Source organism: Vanessa cardui, chromosome 4 (assembly GCF_905220365.1).
Source record: "Vanessa cardui chromosome 4, ilVanCard2.1, whole genome shotgun sequence".
Classification (NCBI taxonomy): Eukaryota; Metazoa; Arthropoda; class Insecta; order Lepidoptera; family Nymphalidae; genus Vanessa; species Vanessa cardui.
The window spans coordinates 11,172,922-11,198,200 of NC_061126.1; the positions used below are offsets into that span (position 1 = coordinate 11,172,922).

A 25,279-nucleotide genomic window follows, 5' to 3' on the forward strand; every position below is an offset into this window, starting at 1 on the left:
GTTAGTGTAGATATATTGGCACCGGAATTATTATATTAAATTAATATATCGAATATTTGACATTCGTTATTTACTATATCGACAAATACATTCGAGCCATATTTATATTCTGTGTCAGATGGCTAAAGTCATCTTTCATGTTATCTCCCGGCCGGCCTGCCTCTATTATAGAGATCCCTAATCAGTCTGGGAATAGGGAACAAAACATTATTTAAAATCTGTGCATAGGATACGCATACGTGTTCGTTCTGACGTGGCGGTACGCGAATTACAGCTGGAGAGTACATTGAAAATTTCAGCGGACGTCTGGAATATTTCACTTAAAACGCAAGAAAGTAAGTAAATAATATTTTTTATGATGCTAACTATAATATTAGTACATTAAAATTTTAAATAAACGATATGAATCGTGTTTTTTCAACTGGAGTAGTTTCAATAATATCTAAAAGAATGTTCAGGAAAAAATTGTAATAAGACTCGACATTTGATATCATAGGAATTTATTAAGTTCTGTAAAATTATAGTGTAATAATAAATCGTATTCTCGCAATTGTAGAATATTTAAAAAATAATGTTTTGTCTCCAGAGTCACAATGCTGACTACATTATTCATAGCACTGGCTATAACAGCCGTGTTTGCTGGCGTACCCAGCATAGACGAGACAAAGAGGATGATGGATCACCTCTCTGACGCGGAACATTACCGGAACGAGCACCACAACAAACAATTTGACCATGATGCATTTTTGGGTGAAGACCAGGCCAAGTCATTCGACCAGCTCTCACCCGAGGAGAGTAAAAGTCGGCTTGGGTAAGAATAATAAACTTTTTATAGAAAATTATTTGTATTGCTTTTAATAGGATCTATTTACTAATACTTTACAGCCTTAACACAGGTGCATGTAATCTATGTATTATTATTATTGTTTGAAACAATGTCTATCGCAGTTTATTATTAGGATTTTTTTATAAAATATTAAAATTTTAAATCAATAATATTAATATAAATAATTAAGGACACAGTGGTATAAAAATCAGAGTCGCATAAATGTTAAGAAAAAAACATATGCAGTTTCAGCTGGGTCAACTAAAACTGGATCTTAGATGTTTGCACAGGAGAAATAATGAAAAGAAAATAATTAGTGTCTAAAAAATATATTTGTGCAAATTCTCATGATATGTTTATGGCTAACCTATATTTAGAGCAGCATGTTTAGCAAAGTTTTTATAAAAAACTAGCTGCACTTGTGGCTTTGTCCCTGCAAAACTCACTTTGTATACAAGCCCTTATATTATATACATTAGCCATTAAAGGGCCGAAATATGATTTACCTTTTTGTTTAACTGTCATAACAGAAATATAGACTTTCTCATTTAGAATATTAGTGCAGGTTATAGCAAAAATGTGATGTAAAATAAAATCTTCCTACAGCTATTCATAGATTATATCTTTAGTAGTGAATTATCTCGTCACTTAAGAATGTGGGTTAGTTAAACTACTTCAGCTAACATCCTGCACAAACATTCTTGTTATTTATGAAATTGTTTCGATAAAATAAGTTATAAGATACTCTAAGTTTTAATAGATAAGGTTTAAAATGCAATGCAACATAATATATATGCCTTTTTTTATGTAATTATAAATGGGAGTCTTTTATTTGCATTAGACTTAAATAATATGCATTTATTAAATTATTATTTTAATCATGTGTTTTTGCCCTATATATTTTTAGGTTGTTATAAAAATCCTTTTATATAAAGTATTTAATTCACTCACTAAATTATATTGCATAAGTCATTAGTTTAAAACTACAAAAATTATCTTATCTAAGTTCTTTGACCTATTATCATTATCACACATAATAATTTTTTTCTAGAGTAATTGTTGACAAGATAGATGCAGACAAAGATGGCTTTGTGTCTCTCGTAGAACTCAAGGACTGGATCCGTTATACACAGAAGAGGTACATAGAGGAGGATGTGGACAGACACTGGAAGCAGCACAATCCTAACAATGATGACCTTATCACATGGGAGGTGGGATATCTGTTTATGGTTGAATAAAATTCAAAATTTCTGGTAGGGCTTTGTGCAAGCCCGTCTGGGTAGGTACCACCCACTCATCAGTTATTCTACCGCCAAATAACAGTACTTAGTATTGTTGTGTTCCGGTTTGAAGGGTGAGTGAGCCAGTGTAACTACAGGCACAAGGGACATAACATCTTAGTTCCCAAGGTTGGTGGCACGTTGACGATGTAAGGAATAGTTAATATTTCTTCCAGCGTCATTGTCTATGGGCGATGGTGACCACTTACTGTCAGGTGGCCCATATGCTCGTCCGCCAACCTATACAATAAAAAAAAATAAAAAATAAACTGCTACTAACTTATGTACGTGGACATTAGCCAATGTTTGCCGATTGAAATTGATCCACCACTATGCTTATAATCACATTACTCATTGCATACTCGGCAGTGATGATAAAACTGCTAAGTCTGTTAATACCAACCTATAATGGGGAGTTGTGGCTAAGCTAAATACTCTTTTGTTAATAAAATAATTCACATCAATGTTGTGTTGGGACATTGATATATCTTTACTTAACTAAGTGTGGTTATATTTCATTTTGCAAAAAGTAAATTGAATGTGTTTATATTCTTATTACTCCGTAATGTGCAAAGTGTCCTAAATTAAAGTTTATTGAACCGCGAGTTCGATCAAAACTTCTATTAGCCTTAATTACGATGTAATACATACCAATGTTCGTCATGCGTTACAATAACTTTTTAATTTTTTGAGAATATCTAATAACTATGCGATACTCGTGATGGTTTATTTATCCTACTACGAAAATACGGATATGATCAATGATGTTCTAGTAAACAGATATGTCATTAACGCGCAAAAAGTGAAGAGTAGAAAACGTCCTAATTGGGACGTTTGCCTTAGTCGTTTTCATCATAATTATGCCAGTAATACGTTATAATACATCATAATTATGAAGTAATACGTTTTGCGTAATTAAAACATCTAGTTATCCCTTTTACTTATTGTTTTTATCAAGCTATCATTTATACTTGTAACGAAATGTAAAATTACAGGTCCCCGGCGCGGCACACTTTTTTCTGTTGTTTAGTATAGGTACAACATATCTGTTTATTAGAATATCATTGGGTATGATTATATTGATGTGTATTCTCAAAAGGCACTAACCAACTAACTATGTATATATGGTCCTAAAATCACGGCTTCGCTTCGAATCTGGTTCGCGCGGTAAATACTTGAAAGTGTTACAGTGGGTATAGTCGGGCGCCGGCTGGGTAAAACAATAATTTTATTTATTTATGTGGGAAATCGATCCATACACTCATATAAATAAGGAGCACAATTGGATTTTGCGAAAAATGGAATTACTTTTAAATCTCATTTGAATCTTTCTGCGGATTCTCTCTAGGAATTAGGGAATTTGTTATTAAATATGTTTGTTAAAAACAGACTGAATAGATTAGGAACATGTTATGTGTCAAAAATACTTTTGTTTATAATAAAATGTTTTGACACCAATACTATGATATAGTTCTAATATTTTTATCATATATGGTTGATAAATTTATGGTTAATTTATGGTTACTTAATTTGTGATTTAATCAAAACTGATTGTTATATTTCAATTATGTATTTAAAATAATATTACTATATTTTCAATTATTACATTGAATAATTAGATGGTGTTTCAATATTTTATTGCAGACCTACAAGAAGAATGTGTATGGTTTTATGGAGGGCTTGTCTGAGAGTGACTTGAAGAACAATGAAGGGTTCACATACACAAATCTCTTGAAAAGAGACCGTAGAAGATGGCACTATGCTGGTAAGTTATGATTCAAAGTTGAAAGTTTGATTATGAATTAATTTATTTAGTATACATAAAAGAAAAGAACTTATTCCATTGCTCAAGTGGCCTTTACTAGTTGATAGCAAAGTTGTTAATCTAAGTTAATTTTCCAAATACATTTTCAAAGTTACCCTTTGAGAGCTGTTCGATTATTATTATTTCAAGGGTGGACTTTGATCAAAGATATAAATTAATAAAGTTTTCTCAATACAAAAGAGTTTTGTAGCGACTTTTGTAGAAACCTATTATTAATTTATAAATATTTTTTGAATATATTATAATGGATAGGTTATTAAGATATGAATAGAATTATTGAGTACCATAATTTTCTTCTACATTATTATTTATTGTAAACTATTTAAAACGAAATATATAAGACACAAGGTTCCGTTTCCCGTTTTACCCCCTTAGGGGTAGAGTTCCTGTAAATCCGTGTTTAATCAATATTTTATTCTTATAATAATAATTATAGTATAGATGCTTATTTTATTATAACAATAATTATATTATAGATTCTTTTTGATGTATATTTCTATCAAAAAATAAGTTTTGCCTTTATTCGTGCTCTGAAAACTTACAAGTAAAACATCAAATCAATCTCACTTGACTGCCTTCCCGATATAGCCGTTCGGACGAAGCGTATACGTCTTAAATATATTGAGATAACAATGTAAACTGTAATCTCTTTTAAATGAAATTTGTGTTAGTTTTATTGCTTCCACGTTTTTTTTTTCTATTTAATGTTTATTAAGTATCAGGAGAGCCGAGATGGCCCAGTGGTTAGAACGCGTGCATCTTAACCGATGATTGCGGGTTCAAACCCAGGCAAGCACCGCTGATTCATGTGCTTAATTTGTCTTTATAATTCATCTCGTGCTCAGCGGTGAAGGAAAACATCGTGATGAAACCTGAATGTGGCAAATTTCATAGAAATTCTGCCACATGTGTATTCTACCAACCCGCATTGGAACAGCGTGGTGGAATATGTTCCAAACCTTCTCCTCAAAGGGAGAGGAGGCCTTTAGCCCATCAGTGGGAATTTACAGGCTGCTGTTGTTGTTGTTGTTGAAGTAACAGGTTTAAAGATTACATTTTGCACTCGATGTATTTAAAACTTACTCATTTATTAGACGAATAATTTTAATAAAAGTCAAATTTAGGGTTTAGTGGCCAACAACGCACCCGGAATAGTTTTTTCAAAAATTGCAATTATGTAAAATCGCTGTTATGTATTTTCAAATAGTAGTAATCTGTAAGAATATCTATTAGAAAGTATAAATTTTGCTACAGCATAGCTGTTCCTATATGTTTATATTTTGTACTAATTTAATATTAATTAAATAACTGTACCCCGGCGCGTCTGTCTGTGTGAATGCGATAACTACCGGACGGATTTTAGATAAGTGATAACGGTACGAACTAATATTCATGGCGAACGTGTATAATTCATTGAAATTTTGTGTAAATTGGGTAAATTGTAACGATTATTGTAGAAGATGTCGAAACATTTTTTTTCTTTACTATAATGCGCGTTGTTGTATATATGTATGTATGTATGTATATAATCTTATATAGACGTTGTTATATGTGTAGTCCATTCGAGTCGAAAAACGCAATAATGATAAACAACCTTAAATTAACGTATACCACGCTATTTACTAATAGCTTATACATTGTGCACTACTAACAATTCTTGACTATTATCTTTATTTATAACACAAATCTATTTCACTTAACTGCTTATATCCATTTTTATTTTACTTTCAAAGTTTCGATAACACATTCATCAAAAATTTTAAAATATATTGTTTTTATTGATTAATCAACCTCTCGATCAATGACATCGCGTCAAATTTATTTCAATCGTTCTTCAATCGGATTTTATCTTATGGTTTTAATAGGTTACAGAATCTTAGGCCCATTACACGATGAAAAAAATAAGGTATAAAAGATAAGGAATAAGAAATAGCACAACAACCAAAACACAATAGGCTACAATATTCAACCAATCGCAGCGGTTGAATACCTGCTACTAGTTACGTGCTGCTGTTAGTTTTACGACACTTCGTTAAAAAAAATGCCCTGTGATTGGCTGGCTATAAGTAATAAGAAACAAATTCCCACCGCGACGGAAATTTTATTCTTATTTCTTAATCCTTATGTCTTATGTTTTTTATTGTGTAATAAAAAGAAACTATAATTTACCTTTGCAAAACCACTATAATCATTATTATTGTTTAATGATATTTTAGACAGCGACAAGGACGATTCCCTCAACAGGACGGAATTTGGAGGTTTCCTGCATCCCGAGGATCACGGCAGCATGAGGGACATCGTCGTTCTCGAGACCTTGGAAGATATTGACAAGGATAAGGTAATATGGGACTATGTGTTTTTTAAATGGTTTTTTTTTATCGAATAGTATTGACAGTCAGTTGTCATATCAGTAATATGGTCAAATCAAATCAAAATAAACTTTATTTAAGTAGGCTTTTACAAGCACTTTTGAATCGTCATTTAACAAAAGTGAAGCTACCGTTCGGAAAGTAGATTCTACCGAGGTGAACCGGCAAGAATCTAGGTAGTTACTCTTTATCAACAAAAAGATACAGTCATGTTAAATACAATTATATATGTATGTAAGATATCCTGCTTGGAAGTCAACAGGTATTAACTTCACGCTTGTTTATCACAGTTGATACTTAGTCTAGTTCCTTCCTTGCATGCTTTGATCATGACATCGCATGTTCTAATGACGACTCGGTCTGACTATTGTTATTGGAGGTTTTTTGTTTGTATTGTTGATGATTTTTTTAAGTGATGAGAATTTCGTTTAAACTTACTTTTGTAACCTTAAATATCTCAGGAACAAATTCATCTCGAGTGAAATCGGTTAGGATGACATCATCGTCCGACTGATTATTTAGTCAATTTTGCAATGATGGCTTTGTCCTTTGGCATGTTTTCTTGTTAATTTGTTTTAAGTTAGTCTCTGGTATTTTGTATTATATAAAAAAAAAATCTTTTTTCCGCAGGACGGTAAAGTATCACTTGAAGAGTATATCGGAGACATGTACAAGCCAGATGAAGGGGAGACTATAGAGGACGAGCCCGACTGGGTCAAGCAAGAGAGGGAGCAGTTTGCTGGCTACAGGTGAATAATAGACTTTATTACTACGAGATAAAGACATTATTGCATTAGGTAGGCCGACTGCCAATTGACCTATACAATGGTAGTGAACATCATGTTCTGTATACTTTTATGGATTAATATATTGGATCTGAGATGGCCCAGTAGTTAGAACGCTCTTAACTGATGTTTTCGGGTTTAAACCCAGACAAGTATATATATACACTTGTCTAATTTCATCGAAATTCTGCCACATGTACATTCTACCTACCCACATTTGAACAGCGTGGTGGAATATGTTCCAAACCCTCTCCTTAATGGAATAGTAGGCCTTAGCCCAGCAGTTACTTTACTACTTTTGTGTTTTAATAAAAGCAACTTCAAATATTACAGAATTCCTTTAAAAGAATCTGTTTTATACGGGATTCTCAAATATTTGTGTTGTTATTTTAATTATTATTAATTAAATATAACAATTGTGTTTTCTTTCAGAGATACAAATAAGGATGGCTTCATGGATGAGCACGAAGTGAAGGACTGGATCGCACCTCCCGAGTTCGACCACGCCGAGGCTGAAGCGAGACACCTAGTCTTCGAGGCCGACTCGGACGCTGACGAGAAACTCACCAAGGAGGAAATATTGGACAAGTACGACCTCTTTGTTGGATCGCAAGCGACAGACTTCGGCGAAGCACTGGCCAGACACGATGAATTTTAAACATTTAAATATATATTATTGTTGTACTTTTAAATATTATTTTAGTTTCTTTAACAAATAATAATTATTTTTATAAGATAGTCGTACCATTCAAGGTAGCTTCTGAAACTTAATTATTTTTATGTGTTTTGTTTTTTTTTTTATAAAGAAACTGATCTTATAGATGTTTAAGAACAAATCCTGAACTATTTTAATTGGTAACAGTACCCTCGCATAATTATATGCATGAGATTTATTCATGTATTAATTATTGATAATTTTTGTATCGAATAGAAGATTATTTTTTTTTTGTAATTTTTTGCGTCCTTATATTTTTGAATCTTTATACTAACGATAATGATAAATCGTTTGCTTATGCCATAACTTGACTATGTATATTTGCGTTATTTTGATATATTTTTAAAGTTCATGCAAAGAAATAGTTAATTTTATTGTTTTATGGAATTTTGCGCACATTATTTTTGTAAAGGCACAAATCGATCACAGCATATGACTAACAAACAAAAATTAACATAACATCAGATATCAATATCTTGTATAAAGAATGTTAAATTTTAGCAGAAACTTAAAAACTAGGCAAATAAATGAATACATGTGCACTTTGAACGTCACATTGTCTGTCTATACGTAATGTCAAGTTTTATTTATGTTATGTGTTACTGATTTTGATGCAGTTTTTATATAATTGAAGTGCCAAAAACAACTGTACAAAGTTTGAACTTAATTGGTGAATGATGCGCAAGCGCACATAAATACGACCAACAGATAAGAACAGTTAGAGTGTAATTCATACGGATTCATTGATTCGATGATCGAAAAATCTAACATAATGTAAACGAATTCGCGAAATTCTCAGTGATGGATTATACTTAATATAAATTAGTTAAGAATCTTATAAAATACCAAAGTTATATCTGAAATGAATTTCGATTAATTTTTAATATTATATAATATTCTCCCAATAGTATTAATATTGAACTTTCAATAGCTATTCCAGATTTTATGCATTTATATATTAGAACTGTAAGGAGACTAATTTTCGAATATATTTTTAGTAAAATTAACTCATAGTTATGTATTTTTATCTTAAACAAGATATCTCAGCTGTTTATTAATAAAATATTAAAACAATTTGTTTTTTTCATTATTTCTAAAACGGAATCGAATATTATAAATAACTTTTTTATATTTAATTATTAATGAAACAAAATAAACTTTATAAATTTATATTTAGGTTAGGAAAGTCAGGTAGGTTGGAATGTTTTCAGTTAAATAAAGCTTAGTGTTACTTCAGTAGTTCGGGATGGCCAAAATAATATTATCGCTTTACAATGATGCTTCAATGTCTCTATCTTTCGTTAGAATGCCCCACGCTATAGTCCAATTGTTTTATAATGACAGCTCAATAATATTTAAAATAAGAAATAGTGTTATATGCCAGTATTAAATGCTATGCCATATAAAATAATATTAATTACAGTTTTACTAATTATTGATCAATTAATTACAATAATAATTATATATAATAAAGTAAATTCAATAGCACCTGCGATATTAATAATATGCAATAATACTGTGATATAAATTATGATGATAGAATCAAATGTCATAACCGTATTGAAGGATAAGGTTACTCTCGTAACATTAGCGTTTTTGTAACTTCATATCTTTTCTCTCTATTATCACACTAAGCATTAAAATAGAGTATTTTAATAAATTTTAGTTATTAGAGGTAAAGATTTACTTATTTTTTTGTCCTAGAGGTAAATTAGTATCTGCATAATACGCCAAAAGTAAACAATATGTTGATTATTATTCTAGTAAGAATTAATATTAAAAAAACACGATTGCCCTAAATAAATTAATGAATGTATTGGGGTGGTATAAGGTTTCAAACAAAATAATATACATTAAAAGTTGTACAGACACTTAAAAGTTATGGTGAAATATACAGACTCGCCAAGATCGGTGGATCCTTTAAACATAGTATTCCTTTTTTGGTAGATATAGGTTTCTTTGATTAGTAAGAAATGTATGATTTTGCGAATAGGTGTGCCGTTTTTGCAGTTTGTTTATGGAAAAATAATAGGGAATTGAAGGATTGCATTGATAGCCGTTGTGACGTAATTTGACGAACGCGTGGCTAGAACACGCGCTGACCAAATCACAAATGTCAGTTTCATATATCTGTTGTGCGATGTGGACGTGACGTATGGTGTTCTTTATCTGTTCTCGTTGTTTTTTTTTCATCTTTCCAAAAAAGCAAACATAAATAAAAGTTTTTGAGAATACACATTAACATGCACAATACCCATAACATCGATTGAAACGTTTATCGGTATCTATATAGGTGATAGATTCAGATGTAATAGAATCAAAAAGAGAATTATGTCCCTTTTGTTTAGAAATTCAAAAATGCTGTATACAAAGCCAATATATATTAATTGTAGGTATGTCCATTATTGGACTAATCCAGTTGACGTTTTACAGAAAAAATTTCGTCATTATTAGTCATGTTTTAAATACATCATAATCACCTTCTTTGGTGGAATCAAAATTAGCAAATTTGTTAATGAATTCAAAATTGGAGTAGCAAAATTCTACAAATACATCAAACTACACTTAATAGAATAATATAGTAATAATATTGATAGCAGCTATATAAAAAGAATGCCGAAATATTTTAGCGGCGACAAAGCACATAACGCACTATGTTATTTAAGATTTCAGTTATTAAGATAATTATTATTTAACAACAACAACAACAACAAAAATGAAATCGCTTTTAGGCACAAAGAAACCCAAAAAAACACGGACGCATTAGTCTAAAACAGAATTAAGTTATGAGGCAATTAAAGAAATCTATAGTTAAAATACATAGAACTACATAAATTAAAAAAAGTTAATTGACAAGTTAATACAATACAAAATTAATATTTGGGATTATAGATAATATTTGAGATAATACACCTATCCTATAAATAAAACTACATAATACACAATAGCAATGAAAACTTTAAGAATCTAATCAGTGAGTAATATAAAAATATCCTTGCATGTTACGATCGCTTATGATTGAATATTTGAAAAATATCCTACAAAAATAATGTTGTCATTGTGGCGTCATCTACTCTTTGCTAATATTAGATTGTATTATTCTATGAATATTAAGTGCCCTTGTAGATTACCCACCTATTTCATTTGCGCGTGAAATCAATCATGTACACTTGATGTCGTTCCGTTTTACGTTTGATGCGTGCTTAATGCTTATTCACGTGCTAAATGCAAATGTGTAGCTACTATGTGCTACAAAGCGGTTAATTAAAACATGGAATATTCAAATTATATCCCATTCCATGAACTAGTATTCTAGCATTCTGTAGATTGTGGTATTTATTGGTACAAGAACACTATGTGAAGTAAAAGTTGATGATGATGACGGTGTTTACTACCTTTTTTCTTTTGCCAATTATAATATGTCAGAACAGTGTTGAACCAAATTCAAAATATAATTTAAAGTGATTTGGTTATCACACCGCAAAGACGGAAGCTAAATTATTGTAATAACGAAATGTCTCCTTGGCTATAAATAGTGGTAGAAATAAATATCAGAATCTTGCCAAAGCTAACCAGCTATACAGAAGATGTTATGGTGCACATATTTGTCGCCAAAAAAAAAAAAAAAACTTAAAAATTATCCCTCATTCTTATAATTCTATATATTCTAATAATCATGGGATGTAAAATCCGACTCTACTGGAAAGAATTCAACTCAGATCAGCGCACCACCGACCATGCTGTTTTTGGATAAAAAAACATTAACTTTTTATTGGCTCGACCTGGGGTTTGAATCTAAAACTTTGGGATTCGTGACGTTATAATATATCGCCACAAGACCAACGAGGCAGCGAACGTAAAAATACAAACAATACAAAACAGAGTGTGTAGAGTACACCCTACGTTTCGTGCTACGTGACATCTGAAAGGCAAACGAGTTCATATTTTTGCATCTTATACTCGACAGTAACAGCTCAGTTCATATAAGAAGGAATTCGTATGATAATTTTCATTTTGCATTCACTTGCGTTATTCTTCTTCGTGGCTTGTTGTGGATAGCGCTCGGGGGAAATTCGTGGTTGTCGCGAGTATTTTTGTTTGCGAGGATTTTAATTTACTGGAAGTGAAATTCAAAGGAAGTAAAAAATTTAAGATCAGGTAAAGGTGAAAATAACTATATGAGTATTTCAATACAAAGTACGTTGTTACATGGAAGTTGTTTGAAATATTTACGAAGAATCAAGACGATAACTATAAAATTATTAGAACGCCAACATATTACTTTACAATTTATGCGAGCTTTGTCTTTGAACGCTATTCTCTTAATTTATACTAGGACTTTTACTGATCTAAATTGAATACCGAATAAGCAAATGTACATATCTTCAGATAGAATCTATTTTAAGGTAGAGCAAGAAATAAACCAAGTGACTTAAAATGTATAACGACAATCAATTGCCTCAGAAGAAAGAGTTATTTTAATCCCAATCCTGACCAATCTCTTGAAAGCTACTTTTTCTTTTACTTCAAATAAAGGCCTCAAGCGAGAGAATTAGAAACAAATTTAATAATTTGTCAATTTTCCACGTAAAAATAAAATGCATGCTCTAGTTTTCGGGCGCTTCTAGGTTATTTACATCGAATCCACGTGCCTTGGAGGCGGTACGTAATTGTCATCCCAGTCTATATCAATATCAGTAAATATGCGGTAACTAGGAGCCCGCGAAGTAATGCCCTGTGAATTACTGGCGTATCAATTGATGCGTATTCGTATCATTCTCGTATATTTTCTTATTTTCGTCTCGCAAATACGTCATAAATAGAGAATTTGATTTGTGTATTTAATTATTTGCTTGTAGAATTATATATGGAGTATTATTTTGCGATTGTAATGGAATTTATTTGCGAAATGATCTAGATTTTATGTTCAATGATATGTATGTTAACGATGATTACGGTTTGTAAAATATCTTAAGTAAAAGGAAAAAAAATCCTTTTTGTTTTATACATTTTAGTAAAAAATTAAAGATTATATTGTATTAGGTACATGTATCGGAGAAACCTTAACACGTCTAACATGTTAAGACTCCTAGAAAATGTAAGTATTTGGGCTGTTTTACACATAGTTTTTTTGGATGAAAATATCGAGTAGTGATTTTGCGTTAATTCAATGTTATAATTATTTATTTTTCTTAACTCCTTTCTTTCCTGTGTTTGGGATAAGAAAATATTATAATGTTTTTATTGATCACTGGTACTTTTTGCTATCTAACTCTAGTCTATTAAGTTCTACACTGTTCTCGTAAATAAAAGGAACAAAAGTAGTTTCATAAAATATATATAATATTACAGTTACAAGCCCAGAGAATCGGAATTGCAATTCAACGGAGAAACGCTGCTAGCAATTTTGCGACCATTCCATGCGGTCATGATTTGGACAATTGCTATTTTTAATTTTTATTTGTTATAAATGTCCATTTTAGTTCTGAAAATTAAATATATATTATTATTTTAACGTAAACAGAGAGCTTGATTGTTTGAAAATTTTAGGAAATCCAATTAAAAGTCTCAAAACGATAATAAAGTGGTTAAAAATAAATCAAAATGTGTATTAAATTAATAAAGGAAATAGCTCACTATTTTCTCTTTCACGTACAACCGAACTCTCAGCTGTAATGAATAGATGTTCTACAAAAGAAACTAAGATCAATAAGTCTTTGAAATTAAACAAACGGAACGTTGAAAACTGTTTTATTTAGTTTATCCGGAGCTAAAATATAAAGCTTTTAAACATTGATTGTTTTATATTCCTAATGAATTGTTACATTGTTTGGTACGGATTAATTAATAAATAGTAATTGTACAGAATTTTTGATATTATTGTTTATAGCTATTGGGTTTTTCTATACTTTTATATTGAATATCGCCTGGCGTATGCGTGTTGACGATGGATGACAAAGCATGTAATAGGGGTAAGCCCAGGCTTCGTACAATTTCATTTTGTTTTGCAATAAAGTATACCAATAAATGCACTGAACTTATGAATCCATACAAGGGAAAAGGGGTCAGGGGTCTCCCCTGCCTTATTATCCCCGAGTCAGAGACTATAATTTTGAAACATTTTTTATTAAAATACGCATAATAATTTGACATAAATGAACTCCCTCGTAAAATAATCCATATTTGTGTGAATGAAAGCTATATTTTTCCACTTGTTAATAATTAAACCATTAAATGGTATATTTATATACTTAAAGTAACATTTATTTTTTTCCTGAGTAAAATTTTAAGTTAATTAATATACAACGTAGAGCCTAAGCCGGTGGGTCTAACAAGTTGAAATTTTACAAAGGTATTCCATAGGTTTCTATAAGTAGGTAATAAACAGTCCCTATAGTGTTTTTTTCACTACTTTACAGACGTAAATTGGGGATGAAATTTGGCTGAAAGTACTTCTTTTTTAAAGTTTTATAACGTTTCCGAATAATCACCTTAAATGAACAGAAAATAATGATCTAACAGAATTGAATAAGGGCTCAATGTTTGTATTCTCGATCGCCGTTACAAAGATAGTATGTCGTGAGGTGAAATGAGGGTGTAGGCTATACGGGCTAAAAAATCTCTAATACATAAGAAAATTCGCGCGATTTCTGAATAATGCTTCCGATGGGATATCCTGTGAACCCAACGCGGCAAGTGTGTACATAGAAATAGATATTGCGTAAAATTTCTTTGCAACATCTTAACAGAAATAAAAAAGAATCGTGAAGTATTAAAAAAAAAATTGTTCTCTGTCACTTATGAAGTTATTGCAGTAAAGATGATAATATTAACCTTAAGGGTTAACTAGCGAACTTTTTCACTGTCAAGCTCTTTAATTTACAATATTAAATTGTTAATGTTGTAATAACAACAATAGCTGTTGTTTCTATCTAACGATAGAAAAACGGTCTGATTATCATTTTTGCTCGTTTTTTTATAACATTAGGAGAGCATGAAAGAAAAAAGATTACATATAATTATTTATTTCATTCAGGTTTTTATAAAATGTTTTTTTTTTTTTGTTTTTTAATTATATTCATAGCAAACGATCTGGAAGTTCATCCAATGAAAAGTGACTACCGATCATTGACGTTTACAAAACCTGGGTTGCAGGTGTGTTAACGTCCTTTAATAATCTGTCACAACGTCAAAGAATCGTAATAATACCTGCAGACTCAGACTCTCATCATTAAATGTGGAACATATAAATAACAATGGAATAACATTATACACGGCATGGCGGTAGAATAATTGATTTGTGTAGAGGGGCATTTAAATATGTACGCCGTTGGTAAAATTTGTTCTCTTATACAGTAAGAAATACGATGAAATTAAAATAATATAAAAAGGCTTCTTTCTAGGAACATCACATACTTTGTTAGTAATAATAATATATAAATGATATTATAGTTACATTACGTTACAGTCTTACTCATAAATATCCGTAACGTTTAATATTTCCTTAAAATCTATAGAGCAGAAATTATTTTAATTTCAAGAAGTTGCAAGGTGATAAATTTTTAGACTTAAAATTTCTGAACTTATAAAACTTCAAGTAATTTCTCAGGTGGGAACTACTTCAGAGAAGTGCGAAGTTAGCGTCCAAGAACACAATGCGAAAGAAGCAACTTTCCAAGGGTACCTATTATTACTTTGACTTGAAAGATCCTAGACTTAACGCAGTTTTCTTTTACATCGTATCATTTGTGAATAGAATAAAAAAAAATGTTACGTAAGTAACAATATCAACAGGTGAAAATTTAAGCTGGAATCGCAACGACAGTTATATTAAAGTATTCCTTTTTAATACTGGCAGCAATATATCATCGTTATTTTATATAAAATCATTTTTTTTATTGAAGTAGGTTCAATAGCACTTTTATATATGTATTAATAAATTAAATTACGATTTCGAAAAGTAGATTCTAACGAGAAGAACTGTCAAGAAGTCCAGTAGTTACTTTTTTAACGTTTTTAAATTTAAATTATGTCTATTTAAGTTGCTAGTTAAGAATCCATCAAACGCACTGTCTGGCGTATCAGCAAGATAGCTTGACGGCCAAACCTTCTTCTCTAAAAGAGAGGAGGTCACAAGGCTCAAGCCAGCAATAGGAAAATTACTGGCTCTGAATATTATAAATTTATTGGAACTCGTTCCTACGTATATATTTCCGAATAGTTATTGCACTCAAATGCCGAATTTTGGAGTTACAGTTGCAAATTGCTAAAGTCCCATACTCTATTCCAACTATAACAGGAAAAAAGCCAAATAAACAACATTTGACAGCTAACTGACGCGATATCATTGGTCAAGCTTGATTAATCTAATATTCACTATGGATTTGAGAAAAAATGCGTTAGCGTTTTTGAACGTCGACGAAACTGTTATCGAAATTTTGAGGTAAAATTGAAGTGGAAATAAGAATTTAAGTGTCATGTTTATTATAAATGAAAATAGATTGGTCATAAACTTTTAGCGACACGACATAGCCGAGTTATTAGCAAGGTTGTTTATCTTTTTTCCTACTTCCATTGGAATGGGCCATATGTCTTTCGTCTTACATATACGACTTCGAAACTTATGAATGGTATTATATAAGGACTCCTTTGAGTAATGCCCCACAGACACTTCTCCTTTCTGAAACAAAGCGAATCATTTCTTGAATATGAGTATCCGGGTTTGAGTAATTTTGAATTGAATTACGAGAATTTTGACAAATTGTAAAATACAAAACATGCGTAGAATTTAATCGTGATGAGGATAATTAGGACAAATCAGTTAATTTTATAATTAAATAAATTAGCCACTTCAGATTAATTATTTTCTTCTTCAATAATATATTATATATATAGCAGGATTCTACTTTATTACAGAGGAGAAAGATTATTAATAAGTTAATTTACAATAATAAATTTTTGCTTGGATTAATTTGTCATTTATGTATGTGGATATAGGTTAAAGATAAAAATCTCGTGTGCTTACGCACGCGAGTGAGAAAGAAATATTTTACATCAAAATAATAATAAAATAAGTTTATATAATACATAAATACAAATCCGAAAATAATAGAAAGAGACAGCGAGAAAGAGAAAAAAAAGGAGGGAAAGGTCGCCTAGAGGGGTCATATGGTTTTTCTTTACTTGACGATTTATGCCAGTTTACTTCAGTAGTAAGTAAGTAGAACTTCGTTCCAACAAAAATAAGATAAGTTGTGAAGTTGTGTCTTTCGAGCGGTTTGACAATTAAATGGCGACCATCTTCATGATGTACATTCCATGTCGTCCTGTTTAGCACCTATCACAAAAAAAAGACAAATATTAATCATTTACTATAGTAGCCGTCCTGACTTACTAGTAAATAGTTTTAATATGTATGATAGGAGGCAATGAATTAAAACTGGAAAATATTAACATTTATTTTTAAGAAACATTTTCATTTAAACGATCGTAGAATTTAATATTGTCGTTAAGATCAGCTACTTCCCGGAACGCTATATTATCTGTGGTTTTAATTTAACAAAATATGAATATTTGATAATAGAATTACTGATGACTAGGGGTCTTCTAGGAAGAGGTTTAATAAATTTCTATCTTCACGTAAAGAACTATAGTGGAGTGTCTGGGGCGTTAAAAACATGAAAACCTCGGATTTCTGTTACAGTGAATGAAATTTTATAATTTTAAGTGGAATGTTTAGCTTATGATATATACAAAAAAGTTTATCCATTGAAAAATTGTGATCTCGGTAAGAAAAAAAAAATGAAATAATTCTAATTTTAAAAGTCTAAATGATATAATACCTCATAATATTAGGCTGTAGAACATTTATTTACATCAAAATAAGTTTAATTTATATATTTATATAGAGATAGTAGTTAGAAGAACGATTTATGAAGAAAAATGAAAGGAAAAAAAATTATCAAAAAATTATTTGTTTATTTAAACATTTTAACATTTTTTTCTAATTAAAAATTACCTTCAACTTCACTTATTTCAATGATTGGCGGAGTATTGAAACAAGTATTTTCGCTACATTTTAGACATGCTACACTGCAGTATAAACCACTCTTTCGACATCCACAAGCAGCTCCACAACCCTTTTTGCAACTACAAAACAACATTTGCAATAAATTATCTGGAGCTGGTGATTGATTCATTGTTATTAGGAAAAGTATGTTATTAAAATACTTCCAACCCCAATTTTCAATGTTTACATTTCCAATATCTACATTTCCTAACCATAACTGGATTTGTAGATATGCTCTTTTTAGGTGCTCAAACGCTGCATCAGCTTTAGGAGGTAATGATGACAGAAGAACACTTGTTTTTTGGCTGTTCCTTTCACAAAGAAATGGAACCTCAATGAGTTCAAATCTTTAATTTTTGCTGGAGCTCCATAAAAACTAAATATCAATGCTGCACCCTTGAATTCAATATCTGTACATCTATTTTTTAATGCACGACGATTCCTTTCAGCTTATTTAATGCTGTCTTTTCTATACCCATCAAATACCACATACGTGTTGCTGTTATAATTATTTTTTAAATATCTTATGTAATGCTCACATATCATTTTAAAGGTTTCATTCAATTGCCATTTACAACGATGTAACAACATGCCTCCATCAATAACGTAATGAACATTCTTCTACTCTATTCTATTCTTCTATCTATTCTTTCTACACTTCTTAACCGAATTGAAACTTCTGGGAATAACTCGTACAAAATTGATTTTTTTTGTCTTTCTTAGTTCACCATCTTCAAATATAGCAATCGGATATGGTACCAGTTCATAATTCATATATTTTTTAAGCTCTTCATCGGTTTGTTTTAAAACGCAAATACGTTTGAACAGCAGCAATGGATCAATGGGAATCACATCGTCATGGATTTTAATTTTATTATTTTTGCCAAGAGAGGATTTATTTTATCTTTTCTTGATAGTTTCAAATCATGTAAATTTTGACCCTTCGTTCTTTTCATTACCTTCAAACCTTCTTCAAAAGCATCGTAACAATTTATATCTTTATCTCCAGTGATTCCAGTAGCAATCGAAATAATAGCATCTGTATCAGGAAAAGGATTGTGTTGTTTAAAGAAATCCACCAATATTTTCACATCAATATTATCCCTTTCAACTCTTTTATGTCTCTTTAGGTATTATTCAACGTATAGATACGAAAAAAAAATATTTTAATTAAAATTACATGCTTCAATATCAATTTTTTATAGCTTTTGTTTAATTAAAAAAAAATCAAAAGCACACAAAAATTTTGGGTAAACTTTATACTTTATAGTATAAAAAAGAAATCCCCCCCTCGCCGATTTAAATTCATTCACTGTAACAGAAGTCTGAGCTTAAAACCCCCAGACACTCCACTACTAATTACGTTATGATTATATCTAATGACAACAATTAAAATAATTACCGAAATATCCATTGTTCCGTTGTCTTTTATTGTGATTTGTATAGATTTCGTGTCAAGCGAAATTGTCAAGTAAAATGTAAATCGGCCATCGAAACTTTAACGTCCAAGCACTCCAGCTGGAGATGATTGTAATAAAAAACAACTTTAAGTTAAGTTTTAATTCCTGCAAGCGTGCTCACTGCTTAGGTAAACAGAGGAAAGTATGGCAAACTTCGGAACACGCAACGACGCCGAATAATACGGCACAGATTAAATTAAAAATAGGTAAAACAACTCAGGTACCTACTTATTTGGTCTATATTCATATTATAGAACCGAAGTGTTTGTTAGTTTGTCGAACATGGCAATCTCAGCCCATTTATTGTGAAATTATGATCATATATATAATTTTCTATCCACGTGTAATTTCAGTAATGTTTAATTTGAGTGGGTGGGTTATTTCCTCTAAATTGAAGTTCGGTGTAATATTATATGGGAATATTGCAAGGGTCGATTACGTACGGAAAAGTAATTAATAAAACGTTAGCGGGTCTCTGATCGTTATCTATATATTATACTCTGTGGATGTCAAAGTACGTTTAACATAGAAGCGTGGAAGTTTTTCACAATTTTTGGCGTAATCTTACAAAGGAGAAAAGTTAGGAACTCATTAGACCGAGAGGAAATGTTTACAGAACACGTCGAGCGTTAAATTTAATTTGATTTGGGTTTGTACGTTCGCTATTACTTCGGCGACAAGTGTGTGGGTGACAGAATACGTCTAGTATTTACGTTTAAATGTTATGTTTGAACAGCTTAAGGTAGGATAATAAGAGAAGGTCGTCTTTGTAAGGCTGGTTAATTTCATGCCTTTTAAATATGTAATTATTGTAAAAACTGTCTTAAAACGTCTGTCTGATATTGATTACGTCATTCTATTCTTTTCTTTTTTTTATTTATATTATAGCCTGAAAAAATTAGGTAGATTATAAATCTTTATATTAAAAAAAATCAATAAAATCTAAACTATAGTTTTTGTTACAAGCTGTGTTGGATGTTGATAAATTATCAATTCTATAACGTAAGCATACGGACGGGAAAATAACAATTTGAAATATTTTATCATAAATGCGACCTACGACGACTATTTTGTGATTAGACAAACCATACGAGTGTAAACGGATAATTATACATATATAGACGAAGGAAATAAATTTCCTTATAATATTCAAGGTAAGAATGACGTAATGCGTGTATAATGAGAGAATAAAAAACCCAAATCATCAACTCGGTCCAACTAACTCGTTCAAAGTATCATTCGTAGTTGTACAAAAAACAGCGAGCACTTCTCAACTAGCTTGAAATTTTTAACTCGACACGCTTGCACTAGTAGCTTTCAGCTGGTGGCCGACGGAAAAATTGAGAAATTCCGACATTGCTCATTTTAATGGAGTCGTTGAATCTCAATCATCAACTTCGATTGATAGACTCACTCAAAGTGTGATTGTTTCTAGATTTATGTTTTCATGATAAAAGTCGAGATGGCCCAGTGGTTAGAACGCGTACATCTTAACCGATGATTGCGGGTTCACACCCAGGCAAGCACCGCTGATTCATGTGCTTAATTTGTCTTTATAATTCATCTCGTGCATGTGACAAATTTCATAGAAATTCTGCCACATGTGTATTCCATCAACCCGCATTGGAACAGCGTGGTGGAATATGGTCCAAACCTTCTCCTCAAAGGGAGAGGAGGCCTTTAGCTGAAATTACAGGCTGTTGTTGTTGTTGATAAAAGTAACCTACTTTGTATTAATAGATGACTTTAGGGAATTAATGGATGGCTAATATTAGTTTTTCATTATAATTTGGTTACACTACTTGGATTTCTCTCTCTCTTATATAATTTATTTCATTGATCTTAGCAAGTTAATGTAGTTTTGTAATTACACGCCATGTTTGTTTACTAATGAATATTGATAGGATTATTTGAAACTACTTATGATAGATTCTTGATTGATTGATGATTATTTGAAATGTATAAATTTATTTTTATTTTACTTGTGACGTTTTTCTTTTCAATATGACTTCAATAACCTCTTATAAGCTTAGCTTGAAATTATTTGAATAAATAGCAACACATAAGATTAAAGTGTGAAGAACTTGACCTCCAATTTTTTCCGGTAAGGTAAGCTTCACCATTTTTTTTAAAATGAGTATTAGCAGTAAGATGTATGGAGAGAGGCCAGCGGTTAGAGTGCGTGCATAACCGATGATTGGGGGTTTAAACCTAGGTACCACTGAATATCTCCGAGCTAGGCGGTGAAGGAAAACATCCTGAGGTATTACGTGCTACATGTGTCTAATTATATCAAAATTCTACCACAGGTGAATTCACCAGCCCGCACTCAAGCAGCGTACTGAAATATACTCCTAACCTTCTCTAAATCGGAGAAGAGGCCTTAGCCCAGCAATGGGAAACAGGCTGTAACTGTTATAAATATGCCAGACGTCTCCTTAGGAATCGTTAAGCTTATGGGTAGGTAGGCCACTATCATACAGATAATTAAAGTTCATTGAGTAATGTTAAAAAATTCTAGAATATACTACATCTATATCTCTCTTACGATACATATGTTAAGATCATCTTACTGGAAACCACCGAAAATTACGCTTGCTGAGATATTTTTACGATAATATTATTATTATTTAAGATAATATTATTTCTACCAAGTTTTCTTCTTCGAAAGTAGTGTTTTGATAAAAGTTGTTTGAATAACATGAATGTTCTAAGAATCGTTTCATAGAGATATTATGTTAAAACTGTTTACATGAACCACTTAATTTATACAGATAAAAATAAAAAAGATAAAAATTACTGGAAGTTCTGTCAAAGGCTTGAATTAAATTGATGTTATTTATTTCTTTACATTTTTTGTATTCACAATTTTTTATTGATTTTTTTTGTTTAAATATTATGATATTATACAACAAAATAGTGTGTCTTTTTACGACATCACTTTAAAACTTCTAAAGTGATTACTGTTTCTGTCTATTTATTAAAAAAACCGCATCAAAAATCGTTAGGTAATAAAAAAAATAAAATTTAAAAGATCTAAGCATATATAGGACCAGACAGTGGTAAGTGACTTTGTTTTATACTATGTAATGATAATAGGATGCAGAAGTAGAAGATAAGAAAATACAAAAAAAACACACACATAGTTATAGGGCAGTACAGAAAAACATTATATTTTATAAATTATGATTTTAATTATTAATATAATAATAATTTATGATATCATCATAAATAATTATTGATTATTATGTAATGTTTTATTGAATTTATTATTATTGTTTTTTAACTTAAATCTTGATATTACTACAATTATTATATTTTGCATGATGTGATAGCCTATAATTAAAAGGACATTTAAGTTATTGTTAATAGTTTGATAATGAAATGAATGAAATGTTTTCTTTTGTTGGTTATCCAAATAATAAAATAATAAATAATAAAAAATAGTATTTGCAAATACCGAAAAAAAATGAATACCTACTTAAACACGTGGTTACCTGAGTGGAACGAATCTATACGTTCCAATCATGTATAGAACCGTGATCAGATGTACAGCAATTTCTTGCGCACAAAGAAAGGGCTCCGGAATTTAGATTAAAAATGATCCAACTCAAGTGCAATGTTACGTGAAATTCTACCCGATATTAATTTATTCAACCCTACAGCCCGTCTCGAGTAAGTTTTCTCAACTTTCTCGAAGATTGGATTAAAAGGTCTTTTAATATAATGAGGCTGAAGGTTACACGGATATACCTACAACTTTACTGTTTACCCCAAATGTTATATTTGTTTAATAAAATTAATTTTTTTTTTTGAGCAGCGTAGTGGAATATTTTTCTTACCTTCTCCACCCATCAATGGGAGTCGGTTTATAGTTTTATATTAATTTAATATTAATACAGACAAAATAAAGTTATTTTTATCGAAATAGGTTTGATATTTTTTTTAACATCTAATACAGTTTCTACTATCTACCTTGCCGCCAATTCACAATTACCTTTGTACAAATTACATTAATCACGTTAATATTTTTTATCAATAATAAAAAAAATATGAAATTAATTATAAATAAGACGGAAGGAAGACTCTTCCGAAGTAAAATAGGAAGACTCTAAAAAATATGTTGAATGCGCAATTATTTTTATTACTTTTTAGTGCAAATTTACTTGTTTTAAAATAGTGTTTTGTTTGAAGTCGGTTTTTTTTTAATATTATTATTTATTTAATAACAGAGTGTCGCAATGTTCTAAATATAATAATGTAACAATATAAATTCACTTTATTATACATCGAACATTCAACTGGTAAGTTCTAATACGGTAATTGTAAAATCTTATCGAATTTTGTTGTAAGTTTTTAAGTCGCGAGAGTATTAAAATCGAAGTACGCTCAACGACTCAATTCGCTAACTCGGGATAAGATGAGAACTGAGAATGGATATTTTTAAAAATAAATAATACTGTGTGTCCGCAGCGATGAAGTCAAGAATATAACTATATTCATTCGCATGGTATTCCAAATAAAACCTTGTTTCAAAATAGTTGTCGAAAACATTCTTCTTTCTGATTTCTGATATTGTTAATACTAATACTATTATTAATTAAGGGATATTTACCATGATTTTTATTTTTATCCGTTGGAGCTCGATATTTCGACATTATCTACGAACGTCTCGTTCACGAGACTATTAAAAATCTTGTTAATACTAATATTGATTTTGGAATACACAGGAGAAATTACTCGTAGTTCAGTGTAATTAAATTAAATTTATTTATCCTACCCTCGGGGCAAGCTATAAAGTGGTCAGCCTAATGCTTCTTGTTCCTGTTTTTCGATCAATAAAGGTTTTGTTATGACAAAACTATCGTGTTTACATAGACCCAGTAATTCGTTAATGATATTAGGATGATAGATAATACTTTTAATTTATATCCAACGTTTGTGGTATAGTGGCTAGCTTTTGACGCTGCAGATAAGTTCTGGGTGTAAAAAGGGTCGGGTTAGTAAAAGGTTATGAGTTTTTTAATCAACCTAATTGCTTTGATTTATTTGTATTTATTGCAGTACTATTTAATAAGTATATATCTTTTACAAGGGATCTTTTCCAGACGATTGGAGTAAAAAAATTTTGAGATATATAGAAAACATTACATGGAGATGCAACATAAAACATTAAGTTGTTAGTCTATATTGTGCAATAAAAACTTAAAATTAAAAAAGGTTAATGTATCTGTCATTCAATAAATGTTAAGCTGCTCTATCGACTTTACTTAGACTCTTTTCGAAACCGAAATTGATTTTTGATCTGAATATTATTTGCTTACAAAGATAAATGTTTATTTAAATAAACAGTGGATAGATAAAAGGTGTAAGAGCGATACTTTTTTACACTAAGTTAATAAACCAGTTGACCCTTTTCACTACGTGAAAATATTGTTGGAAACGCTGACGTCGAAGGGTCTAGAATTACAAACATATTTTCATATAAAAAAGGAAAGTACGAATTGTCTAACAAATTTCAGGGCTTTCCGAGGATTGCGTCATTTATTGAGGGGGATAGCTAAAATTATTGTAGCGAGGGGGTGAGATAGAGGTAAAAACATGTGGAGAATGTAATGACCAATGTAAATGATGGCTTTGTTTTGATACAGAAGGATATTTTATGTTATCGATTTGATATAAAAAAACGGACGGTAACAATGTCCGTAATTTTGAAATAAGAACACTGATAACTGGCAAGCCGTATTTGTTATTAATTAAAAAGTTGAATCCTTTTTTCAATACCAATTCGCATGTTTGACTTCAGGATGTTTCAATCTGCAGTGAATTTAACCGAATTGCTATCCGCTTGGACGTAAGAGTTCCATGATTGCTTGTTCAAAATGAGTGGAATGCTCTTTCTTGAACTTGCTGAAACTGATTTGAATATTGGACGTTAAGATATAGGTAC

General features: G+C 30.7%; 1 protein-coding gene across 1 annotated transcript; it reads left to right on the forward strand.

Annotated features, from left to right (window-relative positions):
* The first annotated feature begins 102 nt into the window (after positions 1 to 102).
* LOC124544340 (calumenin-B) lies at positions 103 to 8,147 on the forward strand. The gene is made up of 7 exons (XM_047122845.1): positions 103 to 335; positions 587 to 811; positions 1,878 to 2,037; positions 3,751 to 3,871; positions 6,148 to 6,269; positions 6,931 to 7,049; positions 7,518 to 8,147. Exons 2-7 carry the CDS (start codon positions 594 to 596, stop codon positions 7,741 to 7,743), a joined length of 966 nt encoding a protein of 321 aa, XP_046978801.1. The 5' UTR covers positions 103 to 335; positions 587 to 593; the 3' UTR covers positions 7,744 to 8,147.
* The last annotated feature ends 17,132 nt before the right edge of the window (positions 8,148 to 25,279 follow it).

Coding starts and splice junctions, on each gene's coding strand:
- LOC124544340 (XM_047122845.1), top strand. CDS start 594: ATGCTGACTACATTATTCATAGCACTGGCTATAACAGCCGTGTTTGCT. Junction 3,872..6,147: donor TAGAAGATGGCACTATGCTG/GTAAGTTATGAT, acceptor ATGATATTTTAG/ACAGCGACAAGGACGATTCC. Junction 7,050..7,517: donor GAGCAGTTTGCTGGCTACAG/GTGAATAATAGA, acceptor GTTTTCTTTCAG/AGATACAAATAAGGATGGCT.